Raw genomic sequence first — 19,790 nt, 5'->3', positions numbered from 1 at the left:
ATATTTGTTGAAGTTAACACTTCAAATATCAACATTATCTGGATTACAACAACAAGTGATAAAGTGAATGATAAGCTAGTACCACAAATTTTGGTGTTTTCCATTTTTCTTCATAACTGTCAATTTTAAGATTTCATTTATCTTATTTGGACACGGATGATCATTTATGTGTTAAACTGATTGACTATAAATAATGCTCTTGAATGAAAAAATGGTAAATTTCTTAAGTATGAGAATAATTTTTGAATAAGATATTTGTAATACATTTAGTATCAAAACATTTTCAATTAAGAAAGTATTAACTCCTCTGGGCATATATGTGACCTTGATATTGTTCATAGGATTTCCTAGGCTTGCTGAGAGAAAGCATTCAGCCAGTCTGATTTTAACTGACAGAAACATAAATTAAATCATGAGTGGTGGAATGACAAGAAAATCTATTGTTAATCAAAACTAGATGGCAAACCTAGAATTAATGTAAATGTGATAGAGGTGGCAGGAAGAGTGATCCCTAGTATTTGTGACTTACTATGTGTAAAAATCATCAAAATGATGACCACAATTGCACAAAATCTCCTTAACAATGCTGATGATGGTCTCTGGCAACTCAGTGTTATAACAAGCATTTCACTGACAGGACACATGAAGTGCAATAATAAAATATAAGAATATAATTCCATATTTCCATGCTTCTGCAATATTATTAAAGGAATTATTTCACAAAATATGAGTACATGATATGTGGATTTGTCCTTGCATGCATGGTTTCTGGAGAGAGATTAATAATGTAATGGAGGAAATAAAATATTGCCTGCATCATACTGCATTTACTTTATGTGATCATCTTCATGGCAGCTATAATTAGAGTTTCACTGTCCTTCTAATTAGTCGACTTGGTGCACCATGTTATATGTGCAGAATTAAATATCATGACATCAACTGTGATCCAGTAGAACAAGGAATATTTTTATCTCTACAAATTGACTACATCCATTGGATGCCAAAGTGGCCATAACAAAGTTGTATCAAAATAAACTTTTGTAGATTTTGATACTAAATGTCACATTTTATTGGTTCATTTAATTTACAGACTCCATTATGAATAAACATTTTTGCTACCATGATTTTCAGTTATTCTTAACAAGCTTTAAAGTAAAATCAGTTTCATGTGAAAAAATAAAAATATATTAATTGGCATAATAATCCAGGCTAAATAAATAATTTAACTTGCAGTTAAATAACATTACTCAAGTTGCTTGGCCAAGCTTTGACAATATTGCCATGAACCTGCCAGGCCTTCTGAGTTAGAAATTTCTTTTTAATATTATACCTATCTCCAATATGTGAATTTTTCATCATAAAGTGGGCTACCTATGTTATAGATGGGATTTCATTCATATGAGCTATTTTGGCATAGTGTTTCAACCTGCAGCTCCATATCTTTTTGTAATTTATGGGATTGAGTAGAATTTTTCTCTATTTATTAATTGTTCTCTCATTAGATATTGCAAAGATAAAAAGGACAATATATCTCAATTTCATGAAGAAAATATTCAGGGTGCTTTAAAAAATTGTAGCTGTAATTAGTCTGAAATCATTTATAGAACTTTTGTTCAGTCACTTTGAAAACTTGGATGGCTTGTAATTGTCTTTAATAATCAGTGGGATGAATTTTGCAAAGTGATTGTGATCAGTTCCCATTCATAGCCCAATGTCATATGGTTGGTTTAGCTTGTAAGGTTGTCTTCCATTAGCTTTTCTTCCAATCTTTGCTAAAAGAGTTCTGAGGAATCTACCACTTGGTTATATTTGTTATATTAGCTACTTAACCAAGCTAATTTAACATTTTATGATTTTGCTATTTGTGGCAACTCACTTTTATATGAAATCATGTGGACACTGGAGCAAAAATATATGCAAACTTAATTTTACTCTAAATTCTCATTACCTTTTTCTCAACATGGTAAGCATATACATTGTTTGAGTTTTGCTCTTATGCCAATGCGGTCTCAGTTCCTGTTCCAAAGGAAGGATATGAGATAGAGAGGATAGGGAGTAACTTTAAATATTACTATGGCATTCCTGCATATATTCTGTATCCATTTGACATTGTGATATATACTAGTTTCCTTCCAGTGAACATCAACAGAAAAACTATTTACACATTTGGATCCTGTTTTTCTTGGAGATACGGATTTTCCCAGATCCCCTAATTCTTTATTTGATATTTTGACTCCAGGGGTATTATTATCTGATATTTTTAATGTATGTTATCCTGTATGATCATTTCATAGTCACTGATGGCTAATATCCGTTGTATATTTTTCATTTTTATTTCTCTTATTCTTGTTTTCTAGACAGGTTTGCTGTTAAGCATGATTACTGTTCTTTATGGTTTGAATTCTTAAGTAGGACCTTTGCTGCTTTTTGGAAGTGGTCTAAAACTGGCTCAGCAGTTTGTGTGAGAATTGTGTTTCCAGTGATTGTGTAAGAAGGAAGAGATCACAATCTAGATGTAAAATGTACTTCACTGAAGACTTCTCATAAATAGTTCTATAGAAAAGGGATTTTTTAAATAGAAGCACATTTACTGGAAACACTCTACAAGCTGTTTTTAAGATTTATTTTGTACTTTTTGTTATAAGCTATACTGATCAATAATGGAAAATATATTGTTAATTCTGCAATTTGATTTTAGTCAATGTATTTACAATGTATTTACAATGTATTTACAAATACATGTGGCAATTTGTGGCAATCTGATATTTACAATAAATAAATTGTGGCAATCTGTTATATTCAAAGAATGATAATCATTATATATTTTGAATATATCAGTTTGATTAAACTCTCAGATTTAATTATATTTTAATACAAATTTTAATGTGACTGCAGCATGTTATAGTGTAAGTATGCAACATGTTTTTAAAAGGAATATTACATAAGAAAACATTTTTCCTGAATGTTTTGAGAACATTTTTATCAAATAATTTGGCTTTTCTCATCTAAAATTCTCTGGCAGTAATTATAATATATGTTTTATTGTTACCACAGATGGCAATAATATCAGCGGATCCATTTTAATGTGCATTCAATTGAAGTAATATTTCTTGGCATGCATGAGCAATGCTTTTTTATTCCCGGTTGCCATAACAGAGTTTGGAAAATATATACAATTTTCAATAAAACGTCTGTTTTGTGAAGCAAAGCCCTGATGGCAACCTGTAGAGGGCTCTGCAATACCATCTTTTGCATCAAAAGTTGCCTGAAGGAAGGGGGAAGGGAGCAAAGAACAAGTCTGGGTTTTGTTTGGTAAACAGGCAAGGAATTGTGGGGCAAAGTCCTTTATCTCCTGGCTTGCACCAGGCATGAGATTAGATGACTCAGCCCAAACTCATTATTTTAATTGCCTACAGCTAGTTCACGTAGCAAGAGGAGGCCACCCGTTCCATTAAAGAAGCCATTTAATTGTTTTAAGTTCAGCCTGGTACATTGAAACTGTAACGAAAATATTCAAATGCATGAGGTATTTGTAAAAGCCTGCATAAGTTGCATATAATTCAGTAATAAGTATATATAACATGGTTTCATGGTTTTGTGTGAGTAACAAGCATGGAAGTCTCGAAGCAGTTGTGTTTTGTTAGGAAATTAATTAAATACCAACACATGCATTTTCCCCACTTATTTCTAACAGACTTTCCTATGTTGCTTCATTTTTTTTCCTTTCTATCATTTTTAGGTATGATGATTGTTTTAAACTTTTAGCAAATGGTATGTTGAATTTCTTCTCCTGATTTGTTTTTGCAATTATAATTTGTTTGATTTACTAGTAATGAATTATTAATTTTTATTTTTATTTTTTGCAACAGTGCTGATACAACAAATTGAGGGGGGAAAAACAGTTTTCTTCTCTATTCAAGAGAAAGAGCATTCTGATTCAAAAGGGATGTGCTTTCCTATCTGCAGTCTTTCCTGAACTCTCTCTGCACTCAGCCTTGAGTGACTGAAGAGGAAGTAGAAAAGAGAAGAATTTACCCCTTCAAGGGAACCAACAGATCTCTTTATAAAATTGTTTTAACACTTGCAGTTAATGCTATTTCTTATTTTTATTGTTCTACATTTTCAGAAACCCACTGGGTCAGTGTATGAAAATCTGTCATTATTTCCTTTTCGATTCATTGTTCAAATGTTACTGTTAAATAGGTATTTATGTATATGCATTTTTACATATAACTATAATTCAATTGTTGCACTGGGGTCAAAGAGACACAATTTCTGGTCCATTCTCAACAATGGAAAGTCAATGGAAATCCCTCTTTCTCAGCCCAATCCATCTCACAATCTGTTGTTGTGGATAAAAATAAGGAGAAGCATTATGTATGCTGCCTTGAGTCTTTGAATGACTTGTCTGAAAAAAGATACAATAACAACTACATGAACTTTCATCATGTAATAATTTCATCTCATTATACTATACATTTTCAACAAACATCTAAGTAAATATCAACAGGTATGGTTTAATATATTGCAATAATTTCAAAAACCAAAGATTGTAGGACGGTAGTCTTTCGTTTTTAAGATGACATACTGTTCTCTAACCCAATCTAACCCTTAATCTCTGGCCATATTGGATGTAATGAAGAAAATTTTCAGATGTGTGGAAGATCATTTTGCAGTAGATTGTCCTTATGCTTTGTGAGATATATTTATTCATTTTATCTCTACTGAAGATTATGTGGTGTATTACTACATCAAAATTCAAACAATCAATTCATCTTTTATTTCTTACTCCATGAACTGTGTAATCCACTAGTTTTTTTTTCCAGATGGTGCAGGGTTTCCTCTCTGAGCAGGGGGTTGGACTAGAAGATCTCCAAGGTCCCTTCCAATTGTGTTTTCTGTTCTGTTAAAATTAGGTAGTTCTCAACTTATAACTACAACTGAGGCCAAAATTTCTGTTGCTAAACAAGATCTTAAGAGTTGCCCCAACTGGTCTTGTTTTTACATGAATTATGAAGAAATCTGATCATCTACTAGATGATGTAAAGATCGACTTTCTAATAGCTTTCCATCCTAAAATTTGGTGGTTTCTCATAACTAAAATAAAAGAGTAAGAATTACAATATTTGTTTTTAGTGATGCACTGATTGAATCCTAGATATCATGTCACTTAAAAAGAGCTATGTAGTCTGATCTAAATTAAACAATTAATGGTATGTTTAAAATATGTTTCAGATATAATTGTAGTTTGTTGAAGAAATATTAATACCCTGCAACCTAGTCATCTGGACTATACATTTTGAAGATTTTTCTTTTATTGCTATATAGTGTAATAAGGTATCTGAACCATTTTAAAATGGATTATGAAATGATCCCATAAAACTATTTCCTATAATTTAGCAGTAACCCATAAGCTATGTATTGTTAGCAGCAAGTGATGACTGGTTTGCTAATTAATGACCCAAAGCAAAAACAAAGCTGATGAATGCTTTAACAATCCAGCTGTTAACTGCTTTGAAAGTGAATTCTGAAATGATAATTGGGACATTAAATTGTACTCAGTGGGTTTTATGCCTTTATTAAGCTTTTGAAAAATTAGCAAGGGCAAGCTTTCCTATTACAGAACATAAGATATTTATTTGGGTCTATGCGGTAAACCATATGAAATTGACACTTGTCAGGAATTTATGTCAAGTCTGGTAATTAACTGCTAAAACTAAACAAATGGTAGTTATCGCTGGAAAAGGACATGTTTGAAAATGTTGTTCTAGTTTGCTTAAGTTAAAAAAGAGAAATTTAGTAGTAAAGCAGAGAACTCAAAATGACTTGCTTTTTATTAGGAAGAGAGCCTATAATTCTCCTGGCAACCAAATAGGTTTTATCTTAAGGAATGATTTAACAACTACATTATCTAAACTGGTAGTCCTTGACTTATAATACCATTCATTCAGCATGTTAAAAGCTACAAAGGCACTGAACTAAGAGACCTGTGCCTGAGGTTATAGCCACTGCGTTTTTTCCACAGTCACATGATCAATATTTGGACACTTGGCAGCCCATCCACACTTACAACCACAGTGATGCTTCAACTCCTCCCACCTATCTATCTTCCCTCCCAGCTATGACTTTGGACCCCTGTTGCCCTGTACTCTACTCCCCCAGCTGACTTTCACTTTTTCTTGCTCCTGCTGCTGCTGAGGCAAAAAAAACAGCAGCTGCAAAAAAACAACTGCAAAAAAAAAACAAAACCCAAAAGCTGCACCAGAGCTGTAGTGCACCAAACATCCTTTTCTAAAATATTTGTGCATGGTGGCCTGCCCAGGAGCTCTTTGCAAAGGGTTGCTTTTGGTGGGTTTTTGAGGGGGGAATGTGAAGCCCAGTGCCACCCAGGAGTCTTTGCAAAGTATCATGTTGGTGCACTATAGCTCTGGGGCTGCTCTTGGTGGAGGAGGTTTTGCAACTGAAGCCTAGCCTGGCCCAGCAAGTAAGGCTAGACATACTTCATCCATAGTGGGAGCAAGATGAAGGCAAAGATCAGCTGGAGCAGCAGATTGCAGAGTCAAACAAACCCAACAAATTCGTAAAAGGCAATTTGAAGTTTCAGTAAGTCACGGAATATAATAAATTACTAATATGGTAAATACACCAATATATAATGCCTCTTACTGTGAATGTCTGGATTGATCTTCTCTTTGTTTGTAGGAGAAAGTGCAGTGGTGTAATTAAGTATGATGTGCCTATATTGGTGGGGTATGTGTTCTATCTTTCTTCAGTAGTCTGCAGCCTCCTTACTTCCCACATTTCAATTCAGTTTTCAAGGAAAATCAACACAGTAATGCACATGGGTATTTTTATTGACCAGGAAGCATATGCAAGCAAAGAAGACCTCTAGAGCAGAGGTCTCCAATCCCCTGTCTGTGGACTGGCACCTGTCCGCAGCATGCCAGAAACCAGTCCATGCAAACAAGTGAAGCCCCATCTGTGGGATGCAGGCAGCACACTAAACCATACCTCCTCTGGTCCACGGAAAAACCTCTCTCCATGGAACCAGTCCCTGGTACCCAAAAGGCTGAAGGCCACTGCTCTATAGTGATTCAATTTTTTTAAAAAAGCATACCTTGGCAGCCTAAAATATGCTCATCACAAAATTATCATTTGAACACATTCTAAAGAAATTATCCAAGAATGGAGTATAAAAGAAAAATCTCTTTTGAAAGAAAATAAAATTTTAGAAGACAGATTTTGACGTAGTATTATGTCTTCCTGTGGGTAAGCCAGTTTAGCCTAGTGGTTAAAGCATTACATTAGAAATCAGGAAATTTTGAGTTCTAATCTTAAAAATCTTTAAACATTTTTTATTTATTTATATTTTATATTTCTTAATTATCCATCTCCCTCAGAGAGGAGCTTTCTATGTGTCAATTTAATCAATAAAATTAAGCATTGACAACAACTTTTTATCCATCTTCATTATTTTTTATAAATAACTCAATGTGGTAAACATACCTAATACTCCTTTCTCCTATTTTTTCCACAACAAATAACCCTTTGAGGTGAGCTAAGAGAAAGTGACTAGCCCCAAACACTCACTTTCAGCCAACAATGTCAGGCTTGGGCAATGAGCTGGTCAGTTAATTCCTATCACAATCAATGGATCAACACTAAATTAATAAAAAAAACACCAGATCTTGCACTTGTGGGAAAACACTACTAAAAAAAAATATTCCCTTCTATCCATCATTTGACAATATTTGATTTACCAGGAACAAGGGGAGGTAAGAAATGAATAGCATAAGGAATATTCCCATGTACTTGCACCAAATGTTTACAGTTGCCAGTTCATAGTATTTTTTCCCCGTAATATTGGTATCACTGCTTTTATAGGTTTATGACTGATGCTGCTCGTAGGGAACAGGAATCTCTGAAGAAGAAAATCCAACCTAAACTCTCCTTGACCTTATCAAGCTCAGTGTCCCGTGGGAATGTATCTACTCCTCCACGTCACAGCAGTGGAAGCCTTACTCCACCTGTCACACCTCCGATCACCCCTTCCTCCTCATTTCGTAGTAGCACACCCACAGGTAAGATAAAATGGATTTGCTGTTTGTGGTATATACTTAAAAAAGCAGCAAAAAATAGCAAACAAATCACAGTAAAGTTAGACTGCAAAAAGAATCAGCAGTATTTAAGTTAAAATAAATTTCAAATATGTTATGGATAGGCTTTCTTCTCTAATCCAAAATTGGCTTTTTACAGACATGGCCTCTTTTTCAGACCATGTTTGTCTATTTTTCTGTTTATTCAATTATTGAAGATGAATGGAAAATATGAAAACAAGCACAAGTTTTGTTTCTGAAAAAAAATATTAAGAAATTGAACAGGGACCCTGTTGCAACGAAAGCAATGCATGAAATAGAGGGTGATTATTTGTGAGTGTGTGAAAACATAAGTATGTTCTCACAATAATGAGAGTAAGATGTTTTGTCAACATTTTGCGAAATTAAGCAAACATGATCTTATATCACTTCTCTCTCTTTCACAATCAGTCATTCAACTAATATAGAAAAGACCTATGTGAAGAGGAAAGTTTTAAATAGGCAAATCAAGGTTAATATTCAAAAAATGTCAGAAAGGTTCATAATATGGATGCTACCTCAAAGAAGGCTCATTGCACAAAAGTTCTACAAGATGGCATGCACTAAAGCAGGGCTTTTCAACTGGTGATATGCGTACCACTTGTGGTAATTTGCCACAAGGCAGGTGGTACGCGATTGCTAGCCAAGTGTAGCAGGGGACGGGAATGAGCCTAAGCGAGCCAAGCCTGAGGGAGAGGCAGCTGCAGCTGCAGGACTGTCTTGGCCAGGGGTAGGCAACCTTGGCTCTTTTATGACTCTTGGACTTCAACTCCCAGAATTCCTGAGCCAGCATGGCTCAGCTTGGAAACCTCTCCCTTTCCCCTCAGCATGGCTGGCTCAGGAATTCTGGGAGTTGAAGTCCACGAGTCATAAAAGAGCCAAGGTTGCCTACCCCTGGTCTTGCTCTGCAGAAGCAGGCAGGGCTCCAGCTGATTGGCTCCGGGCTGGAGGTGAACTGAAGAAAAAGGGGGGGAAGAGAGGAGAGGCTATAAAAGAACATGGTTTGGGTGGGAGAAGGGAAAAAAGACAACAGGAAAGGTTTAATCCCTTTAAACAAATGTAATTAGTTTTACCCCCTTTAATTGAGTCTGTCTGTGGCTTTTAGAAAGTTTTCTTTGAAGGTAAACTGGCTTAATTTAAAGCTAAAGCTTTTCACAATTGCCGGAGCCTTTCAGTCTAGAATACAACATTGTCACACGTGACATGCCTGAGGCAGCTTAAAGAGGAAAAAAAAACCCCGGAGTTTGTGTTTCTTTATTTTCTTGCTTTGCACTTGATTCCTGTGTCTTTAAGGGTACAGGGAAGGGATTGGGGGGGGGGGGGCTGCATTCTTACTACACTGTGGAAGAGCTCAGAAGGGCCAACCAGCTAGCTCAGGAGTAAGACCTGTGGACTTCAACTCCCAGAATTCCTCAACCAGCCATGAGGGCTGAGGAATTCTGGGAGTTAAAGTCCACAAGTCCTAAAAGTGCCAAGTTTGAAGACCCCTGGACTAGCTGGTAGTGGTGCATATTAATAAACATGGATAAATTCATCATTCATTTGTCAGTGCAAAGGGAAAGTAATTCAGCAAAGGAACAGCCACCGAAGAAATTAAAACTGGTACTTTTTTTCTTTTTTTCTACAGTTTGTAATATTTTATTAGATTATAGAATAAAATACAAAAATACAAAAGCAAATAGTAGGACACAGTGGGGAGGAAAAAGGGGGGAAAGTGAGGGGGAGAAGGGATTAGTTTCCATCCCTTGCTTCTTGTCCTGCCTTCAGGCGCTTTGGAAGGCAGCTTGACTTGATGTTGTAATTCCTTTCTGGAAACATTAAAGCTCTGGAGTAAAAGACACAAGGAAGCAATTGGCCCCCTCCTCCTGCTGCTCCTGCAATAGCACCAGGGCTACATATGAGGTATCTGTCTGGACATTAAATTTCTTTAACAGGTCAGAGTATTGGAAAAAGCACTGCTTAGCAAAGAGTTGTTTTAAACCTTCAATGCAGACTGTTTTCTTTCCAATGAACCAAACTTCACTTTCTTTTTCAGCAATTAAGTAACAGGCTTAACCTTACGTGCAAAGATTGGAATGAATTTCCTATAAAAATTCACAAAACCTAAGAAACACTTATGTATTGGGGGCGGTGCCATGAGAGCATTATTTGCACCTTTTAGGGGTCCATTTGGATTCCATCTGTAGAAATCTGATAACCCAGAAACTCAAGTGTTTTAGGCGAAAGGAATATTTTTTTAGCTTGGCAAGTAACTTATTTCCCTGTAGCCTGTTCAAACACCTCTTGTACATACTGTTCATGACCCTCTTCATATTCTAAACAATTCAAGATATCATCCAGATACATCACCACAAATTTATCAATTTTATTGGAAACAATTGGGTCATAAGCCTGGACAATACAACTCCACAACTGACCAAACCAAAAGGCATTACTGTATACTCAAACTTCCTATACTGGTATAATATTGAATGCCATAAAAAAAATGTGTCCTTCTTTGACTCTAAGGAGTTTATATGCATTTTGAAGATCCAGTGTGGTAAATATGCCTGCATTCTGCAATCTATCCAGCAAGCTCAGTAAGATGGGTAATGGTCCTTTACTGTGATCTCGTTAAACTCTTTGTAATTGTGGACATCGGGATCTCACTACTTGGGTTTCCGAAAAGCCATCTCTTGCTTCTTAGGAAAAGAAAAGGTAGGTACTGAAGTAGGTGACTTAGAACATCCAATAAATCTTTTCTTCAAACTAGAATCAAAATATTACCTTAAGAATAACAGTTCTTTTGCTGACATCAAAGTTGGTTGCTACCAGATGGGCGGCAAGGGAAAAAACAGACCAACCTACCAAAAATAATGCCATAAAAAACAGAATAGAAATGCAAGTTAAGATAGGCAAGAAAACGGTAAGTGAGCACCTGTCCAGCCTAGACGAGTTCAAATCACCAGGACCAGATGGATTACATCCCAGGATTCTCAAGGAACTGGCAGATGTGATCTCAGAATCACTGAAATATTTTTCAAAGATTCTGGAGCACTGGGGAACTACCAGAAGACTGGAAAAGAGCTGATGTAGTTCCCATCTTCAAAAAAGGGGAAAAAATGGACCCAGGAAATTACAGACCTATCAGCCTGACCTCAATACCTGGGAAGATTCTGGAAAAGATAATCAAACAACGAATCAGCGAACACCTAGAGGCAAACAAAGTCATTACTAAAAGCCAACATGGGTTTGTCAAAAATAGATCATGCCAGACAAATCTTGTCGCATTCTTTGACCAAGTGACAAAATTAGTGGATCAGAGGAATGCTGTGGATATAATTTACTTGGACTTCAGTAAGATAGAAAAATAAGATAGAAAATAAGATAGAAAAATGTGGGTTAGACAGCATCACCACCAGATGGATCCGTAGCTGGCTGACCAGCCGTACTCAGCGTGTGGTCCTCAATGGAACCGCATCTACGTGGAGGGAAGTGTGTAGTGGGGTGCCCCAGGGCTCTGTTCTGGGCCCAGTGCTCTTCAACATCTTCATCAACGATTTGGACGAGGGGATAGATGGGGAAATCATCAAATTTGCAGACGACACCAAGCTGGCAGGAATAGCCAACACTCCAGAAGACAGGCTTAGGATACAGGAGGATCTGGACAGACTTGAACACTGGGCACTATCTAACAAAATGAAATTCAATGGTGAAAAAAGTAAGGTTCTACATTTAGGCAAGAAAAACCAAATGCACAGGTATAGTATAGGGGGTACCTTGCTCAATAGTAGTAACTGTGAGTGGGACCTCGGAGTCCTAGTGGACAATCACTTAAATATGAGCCAGCAGTGTGCTGCAGCTGCCAAAAAGGCCAACACAGTGCTGGGCTGCATTAACAGGGGGATAGAATCAAGATCATGTGAAGTATTAATACCACTTTACAATGCCTTGGTAAGGCCACACTTGGAATATTGCATCCAGTTTTGGTCACTGCGATGTAAAAAAGATGTTGAGACTCTAGAAAGAGTACAGAGAAGAGCAACATAGATGATTAGGAGACTGGAGGCTAAAGCATATAAGAAAAGGCTGCTGGAATTGGGTATGTCTAGTTTAATGAAGAGAAGAACGAGGGGGGACATGATAGCAGTGTTCCAATATCTCAGGGGCTGCCCCAAAGAAGAGGGAGTCAAGCTATTTTCCAAGGCGCCTGAAGGCAGGACAAGAAGCAACGGATGGAAACTAATCAAGGAGAGAAGCAACCTAGAACTAAGGAGAAACTTCTTGACAGTTAGAACAATTAACCAGTGGAACAATCTGCCTCCAGAAGCGGTGAATGCTCCAACACTGGAGGTTTTTAAGAAGAGACTGGACAGCCATTTGTCTGAAATGGTATAGGGTTTCCTGCCTGAGTAGGGGTTTGGACTAGATGACCTCCAAGGTCCCTTCCAACTTTATTATTACTATTATTATTATTATTATTATTATTATTATTATTATTATTATTATTATTATTATTATTATTATTATTATTATTATTATTAAGTAAATTCAATAAATAAATAAAAATCAGTTATTGCCTCATGGTTAGAATTTTGTCCTCTGATATTACCACAATACCACAGCCACAGGTTTTAAGTGGAAGAGGAACTAAAGCCTTCTCTTCTCCCAAAATATCTGCAAAGTTCATATATTGGGCAGGTAACTATGCCCCCTTCCTTGAGGGCTTTTGGCCAACTGCTGCAAAAGAGTTGCCACATGGACCTGGTGGTGCTGGCAAGTGGGAGTAGGAAACACAGAACCCTGTATCCCAGTCTGTTGCAAGGTCATGAAGCCTCAGCTTTGCAAACACCAAGATGATTGGGATTTGAAGGTTTTGTGCCAGGCAGAGAGAGAAAAAGCTTGGTATGCTCTTCAGCTGTAGTGGTAGAGTGCATGATGGGGTAGTGGCACTGTGGACTGCATAATGGGACCTGCTCTTTAGGGCTGACCACCCATCAACTCTACCTTCATAGGAACAATAAGGTCCACTCTAGGTTCTCACAATTCTTTACTACTGCCGAGTCTATAAAATAGTGGTGCTCAAAAATCAAAACTTCCTGCTGTTTCTTACATCCAGAGTTAAAAGACAAAATAGCTGAACATTTTATGAGCATACCTTGAACTGGATATCCCTCATAGGTTCTTGAGAGAGGGACTGCTGTTTTTCCCTTAGCAGGGGAGTTAATGCTCTCTTGGTTGGTTAATCTGCATTCTCTCCACAGGGGTTTGGCTGGGCAAGCTCTGTTGATACGCCTCAGCTTTTTGTAAGAAATAAAGTGTGAAACTCTCCATCTGCTTTCCCTCAGCAGCTGCTTCCCAATTGCATGATTTAAATGAGGGGATAGAAGGGATACCTGGCTCAATAGTAGTAACCACAAGAGGGATCTTGGAATCCTAGTTGACAATCACTTAAATATGAGCCAGCAGAGTGCTGCAGTTGCCCAAAAAAAGCCAACGCAGTCCTAGCGTGTATTAACAAAGGGACAGGACCAAAATCATGTGAAGTCTTATACCACTTTATAATGCCCTGGTAAGACCACACTTGGACTATTGCATCCAGTTTTGATTGCCACAATATAAAAAAGATGTTGAGACTCTAGAAAGAATGCAGAGAAGAGCAACAAAGATGATTAGAGTACTGGAGGCTAAAACATGTGAAAAATATTTGTAGGAATTGAATATGCTTAGTTTAATGAAAAGAAGGATGAGAGGTGACATGATAGCAGTGTTCCAATATCTCAGGGGTTGCCACAAAGAAGTCAAGTTCTCCAAAGCACCTGGAGGCAGGACAAGAAGCAACGGATGGAAACTAATCAAGGAGAAAAGCAACCTAGAACTAAGGAGACATTTCCTGACAGAACAATTAATCAGTGGAATGACTTGCCTTATGGCTTGTATCGGGTCTCCAAAATACCCCCTGAATCTTTTCATAAAGTTCTGGTAGTTTTCCATGATTGGGATGTTTTCTTCTATGATTGCAGTACCCACTTAGCCACTGATTCCTTTTAACAAGCTTAGCATGAAGAACAATTAATGGGAATTCTACAGTTCAGGTTCCAATGTACAACTCACACTGAGTAATGAAGGTTCTCATCTTGCCCATTTCTCACCCAAATCTCTCTGGCAAACCTCCAACCAGCAAACCTGGTTGCACAGCTTGAACCGCTCAGTACATTAAAGCAATTGGAGCCTCTGGCAATGGAAAAATTTTGAACCTTCTGAATTAACTGAAGCATCGTGGCTGCCAAGTTCTTCAGTTCAGACACTATCCCCTTCTAATGCCGTAGCAAGGTATCCACCATATCTTGAGCAGATCCAGCAGCTAGTTGTGGGTCTGCAGCCATCCCAGTAAACTTCCTCTTTTTCTTAGGAGTAAGAAGTAGGAGTCTGGGAGACTAATATCAGGTGCAAGCAAATAGATCCACACATGAAAGGTTCAAGTTTATTACTTTATTATATTCTATCTATAATACAAGAATCTCCCCAGGCTGGTCACCCTCCCTTGAAAACAGGTAAGAATTTAGGGGGGGGTGTGGGGGGTGAATCCTAGGTCTCTTGCAGTTATGCAATGAGTCAAGACTAAAATCACTTGATGTCTTCTTCTTGCCTGTCTGATAGTTTCCAAATATTCCTGTTCCAATGAGAACCCTATTATTAATTAGTTTTCTGAATGAATATCTAACACATTAATTAGTGATATAGTATAGGATGTTTATCTTTTTTAATGAAACGAGATTGCACAGAATAAGCAAAGATAATACTGTCAGTATATGCCAGGATTATTGTTAAAACTTGGTCATTAGCGTTTACCAGGTAAACCAGGCAACAGATTAATCAAGAGAATCTCAATAGTGTTCAAAATCACATGTTTATAAATTACATTAAGGAAGTTGGAAAAAAATACTCAAAAGATATCATCATGTAATTCAACAGTATAGGGGCAAAAAATTGTTTTCACAGATTTAATAATATACATAGAGACAACTAGACAATTACTGCTATAAGTACATTATTGTCCCATCTTAAGCTCAGCTTCAGGTGACATGCCAGAAATGATTTTCCAGGATATTTTTTATAAATGCATTTATTTTGGGAAATCTGGTTCTAGAAATGTAATTGGCTTGGTCTATATTCCAGCAAAGTTGCACAGCTTTTAGGGAGAATTTGGACTGAGTTTGAGATCCTGTTCAAAAATCCTTAACCAAAAATTTAATGTTACCTTCTATATATTCTGAATTTCTATATTCTATATCTAATACACTTTTCAATATTTAATGTCTATGGAGATTCTCAGTCATCCAGGTCATAGTTGTCCCAAATATGCTTTTTCATGAGGCAAGTGGACTTTCTTGTTTTTCTTTGAAGATGTTTGAAGATTTTCAATGTTTATTTTTAAAAATATTCATTCTGCTGTGTTTTTTTTTAAAATAGTGTTGGGTCACTTTCTCCCATTTACTTATTTCATAAGGTATGCATAACCGGTGCTTTCAGAAATCAATATATTTTAACAACTTGTACTTCTTGTATTTAAAAGAAAAAGATTTCAAGGCACCCTTACCATATTTCACAATATATGTAGATCTTTGTTTTCAAAGCCACCTTGCCTACTTGTGTGGTAAAGTGTAAATGGCAGAAGCCCACCCTAATAGCAGAAATGGAATATCAAGTCTGGCCAGATATATCTAAAACACCTCATGAATCATTTAACTCGAAAGGGAGATGCCAGTCACATTTCGAGATAACTCCCTTTTAAATTGTGGAGACCTCTACAGTGCTGTTTCTGACCTAGGAAGTATTAAATGACTTGAATTCCACATAAAAGTAACTGATTCAAGCATGAGCCCATCAGAGAGCATTTTTTAAAAAATAAACACAGATTGTTTTCTTCATTGCTATTTCATACATATCTGATCAATATGAATGCTTTCAAAGCAGTTTAAGGAATGAAACTACAGTACTGTACCTGGAAGATTTTTTTTTAGATTAACCTGAAAGTTAATGCACAAATAAAAGAAAAGCAATGATGCATGAAAAGAAGCCCTGAAACATTTTTACAGGACAATTCGTCTATAAAAAAAAATATGAAAATGGTTAAGAGCAAAAGTGGGTACCAGCTGAGCACTTCTCAACAGAATGTTTTAATCATATCTCGATCTCCGATATTTTATATGACAAATGTAGATGTTGTGAAAAAATAACCAAATTAAATGGTTCTTTAAAGTCAACCTGACTCTTTGGTCAAGTTCATTTTTAGTTCCTTATCTGGAAAAATTGCAAGAATTGTGAAGATAGAATCTGTGATTTGATTTCTGAGAACATTCTAGTCTTTAAGATCAAAAATTTCAATTTGTTTCTCCAACTCCTTCATATTATTTCCACTCACTTCAGTTATAATAAATATTCAAAATATACTAATAATATATTTTATTTGCAAAACCAATGCCTAAAAATTCAGAACCACCTGGATTTTCAGAACATTGTTTAAGCTGCTCTTGAAAACAAATACTTATGTTAATTTAACTCACCAAATTGGATATTCTTCAGAATAATCTATATCAATAATAAGAAAGAAGTAGCATGAGTTCCCATTAAGTAGTTATTTAAAATTGCAAATTTGCTTGGCGCTGCGGTTTCCCCCCCCCCCCCCCCGATTCATGCTGAAACTATAGTTGGGTTGAATGAGATATTCTTATTTTATGACATAAAAGGAAATTCTCTAAAGCAAATACTGTGGGCCAGTATTTTAACTCATATACTATTATATTCAATATTTTGACATACTGTTTATTCATAATACTTACATAGTTTTTAGTTCCCAAACTACTTGCAAGTCTCTGTTCAAACAAAAGACCAAAAAGAGAATTTAGATACTGCTCAGAATTAGTCTCTAAGCATGCACAGAAAAGAATTTGTCATAATTCTTAGGAAAAAGTATGAGAGGAAGTACAATAAAGTATTACGCCATATGAGGAATGAACAGAACACATGTTGGCTTTCCAACAGATGTTGAGAAATGTATGAATTTGAGAAAGAACATTTATTGTAGATTCGGTCACTTAGAAAAAATGCTTAGGCTTGAATTATAGAATGTTTTACACAAAAATAAGAAATGAAGTTTGATTGCTGAATACAGTAAGAGCAGAAATGATGGAAGTAAAGCATGTAGAACAATAAATGGAATGCTTAGCAAGTGGCTCAGTATTGAGCAGGACATGGCAAAAAAAGTATCAAACCTTCCTGATTTTTATGTCTGTGGTGATACCAAAAATGTTATGGTTGGGGATATGAATATATGTCTACCTTTGTAGGCAGACCATGCCATGAGGCTTGTCACAAACCTGAATGAATGAAATATTTAATAAGATTAAAAGGAGAAAGATTGCCTCTGTGATTTCAGCCTTAAACTAACATACTATAAAGTAAAAGCCAATTTTGGGTAGAGATTAATGCTCCCAGATAGAAACCAGGATGAGTTCCAGAGTCTTAGGCACAAAACCAGCTGGGTGATTTTGGTCCACTCATTCTGTCTCAGACGTGTGTGTGTGTGTGTGTGTGTGTGTGTGTGTGTGAGTGAGAGAGAGAGAGAGAGAGAGAGAGAGAGATCATGTCTCACATACACCTCAGCTAAAGAACAGAAAATAAAGGTGGCTTTTTTGTTTGTAATCATGTGTACCTTATGATCTGCCAAATATTGACGGACAACGTGTTTATACAATATAGGCTGTGTGGACTTCTTGCAACTCTGATTTTGGCTTCCTTTTCTCTGATAACTGGGCTCTCCATTGGCTGACTAACAACTTGCTTTGTAGAAAGAAAATTGAAAGAAGTCCAGCAACATCAAACAGTTGCGAGTGCATAAATACAATTTTATCTGTCTCTGAGGCTGGTTTTTTTAAAAAAAATTATTTAATCCCTCACTTTTGATGATTCCTTACTGCCTTTCCCCTTTCCCTCGGTCACAGCATTTTTGCTGTGCCACTGAAATAAAATCTGGTAATGGAGACAAACATTGCAGGCTTCCAGGAACTGCTTCTTGAAACCAAAACTTTTATAACGTTGCAAGCCTCAGCGACTTGGTAATTAGTTGCATGGGAATTTTCACAGTAACCTCCACTACGAGTAATGTTGCTAAAAAGTAAAATTCTTGTCTAAATTGCATTCATAAATGCTGCTTTTCATCTTTCAGTGTGTTTCAAAGATCTCTGGAGCTTCATGGATTAGAGGAATTAACCTGAACCACCCTGTGAAAATTCCTGCATGTTGCCAGAATGCCTCCCATATTGAATGTGATTTTGCTGACCACCACCGCTGCTACACTGTAGAATTATTATACTTATACATCTGTTTGCTTTATTTATTCTTGTTTTCCTTTTTTTCCCCGTGTAGCAGCAGTTTTGGACTATTTTCAATAAATTATTTGTCTCACAAAAGTCAAGCAACAAGGTGTGGATGTAGTTTGTGCAATAGTAATAGGAGCATTTAATCACTGCGTGATTTAGTATTCACATCTGCAGAACACTAACATCAATATAGTACTTCTAGTTCTGTATGTTGTATTAATTTGCCAGTGCAATGACATGTTTACATAATTTTTGTCCATTTTAGATTGATAACACTTTGAAATAGATGTTAGCGTTTTAATGCATTCCTCAGTGATAAGATTTTAAAGTGTTAAAAATATCATGGTGAAACAGATTACCCTGTATGGGTGAAGATAGGCCATTTATATCATTTATATACTGCCCAGCAGTATCTGTAGAAGGTAAAAATGTTAAAATGGCTGTTACACCCATGTGATCAGAGCCCTCCCCACACCCCTTTTTAATATGATCATGATGCATGTAAAAGGCAAGTCTTCATTCTTATGATTGTATCTGCCATATTTATTTTTTTTATCCACTCCCCTTTGAAAAACCCCCATACTGTCATTGCTACAAACTCTCATAGGGGCTTATATAGGGATCTCCTTTTGTTTTATCCTTCTGAATTAGGTCTGTAAGCAGCAGCATCTATAAGTACTTGCCACTTTTGTTAGAAAATTCTGTCAGACTTAAGCTTTTCCCATTTTGGTATGTACATGATGTAAGCAAGAAGAGGGCAAAGCTTGGATCAGGATGTTGCTTTTCTTGTGCTTCCCCTTTTTTCCCAGAAGAAAATGTTGCCGTGAAGTCAGTCAGCCTGAAAAGAGAGGGTGATTTTGAAACTCACTCGTCCCAGTCTTAGTTTAGTACCTTAACACTGGAAGATTTGTCAAATAACTTTATAACAGCTGTAAAGCCAAAACATTAAACCTAAACAGTAAATGTAATTGTACATATATAAATTGACTGATGAGTGTGTGTGTATGTGTGTGCATGCACATGCACATGCACATGTATGCTCATTCTTTCATATAAATGAAATGCAAGTGGTTCTCACTTAATGTCCACTCATTCGGGGACTGTTTGAACTTGCAGTAATGCTAAATTAATGGCACTTATGACTGGTCCTCCAAGTTCTGGCCATCCTAGTGCCCTCACTTATGACTGGTCCTCCAAGTTCTGGCCATCCTAGTGCCTGAATCACAATCATGTGTTTGTGATTCAGGCACTCAGCAATTGGTCCAGATTTCCAACTGTTACAGTGTCCTGCAGT

At 36.5% G+C, this 19,790-nt stretch overlaps 1 protein-coding gene across 1 annotated transcript in view; it reads left to right on the top strand.

The window, feature by feature from the left end:
* JAZF1 (JAZF zinc finger 1) overlaps positions 1 to 19,790 on the top strand; it is a 118,480-nt gene that overhangs the window by 86,229 nt on the left and 12,461 nt on the right. The window contains exon 3 of the mRNA XM_015810597.1: positions 7,885 to 8,081. Coding sequence (XP_015666083.1) covers positions 7,885 to 8,081 — 197 coding nt within the window. The remainder of the gene's footprint in view (positions 1 to 7,884; positions 8,082 to 19,790) is intronic.

This window comes from Protobothrops mucrosquamatus, unplaced genomic scaffold (genome assembly GCF_001527695.2).
Source record: "Protobothrops mucrosquamatus isolate PMUCROS unplaced genomic scaffold, P.Mucros_1.0 scaffold12, whole genome shotgun sequence".
In the NCBI taxonomy this organism is placed as follows: Eukaryota; Metazoa; Chordata; class Lepidosauria; order Squamata; family Viperidae; genus Protobothrops; species Protobothrops mucrosquamatus.
This window is presented reverse-complemented; position numbering and strand designations above follow the sequence as displayed.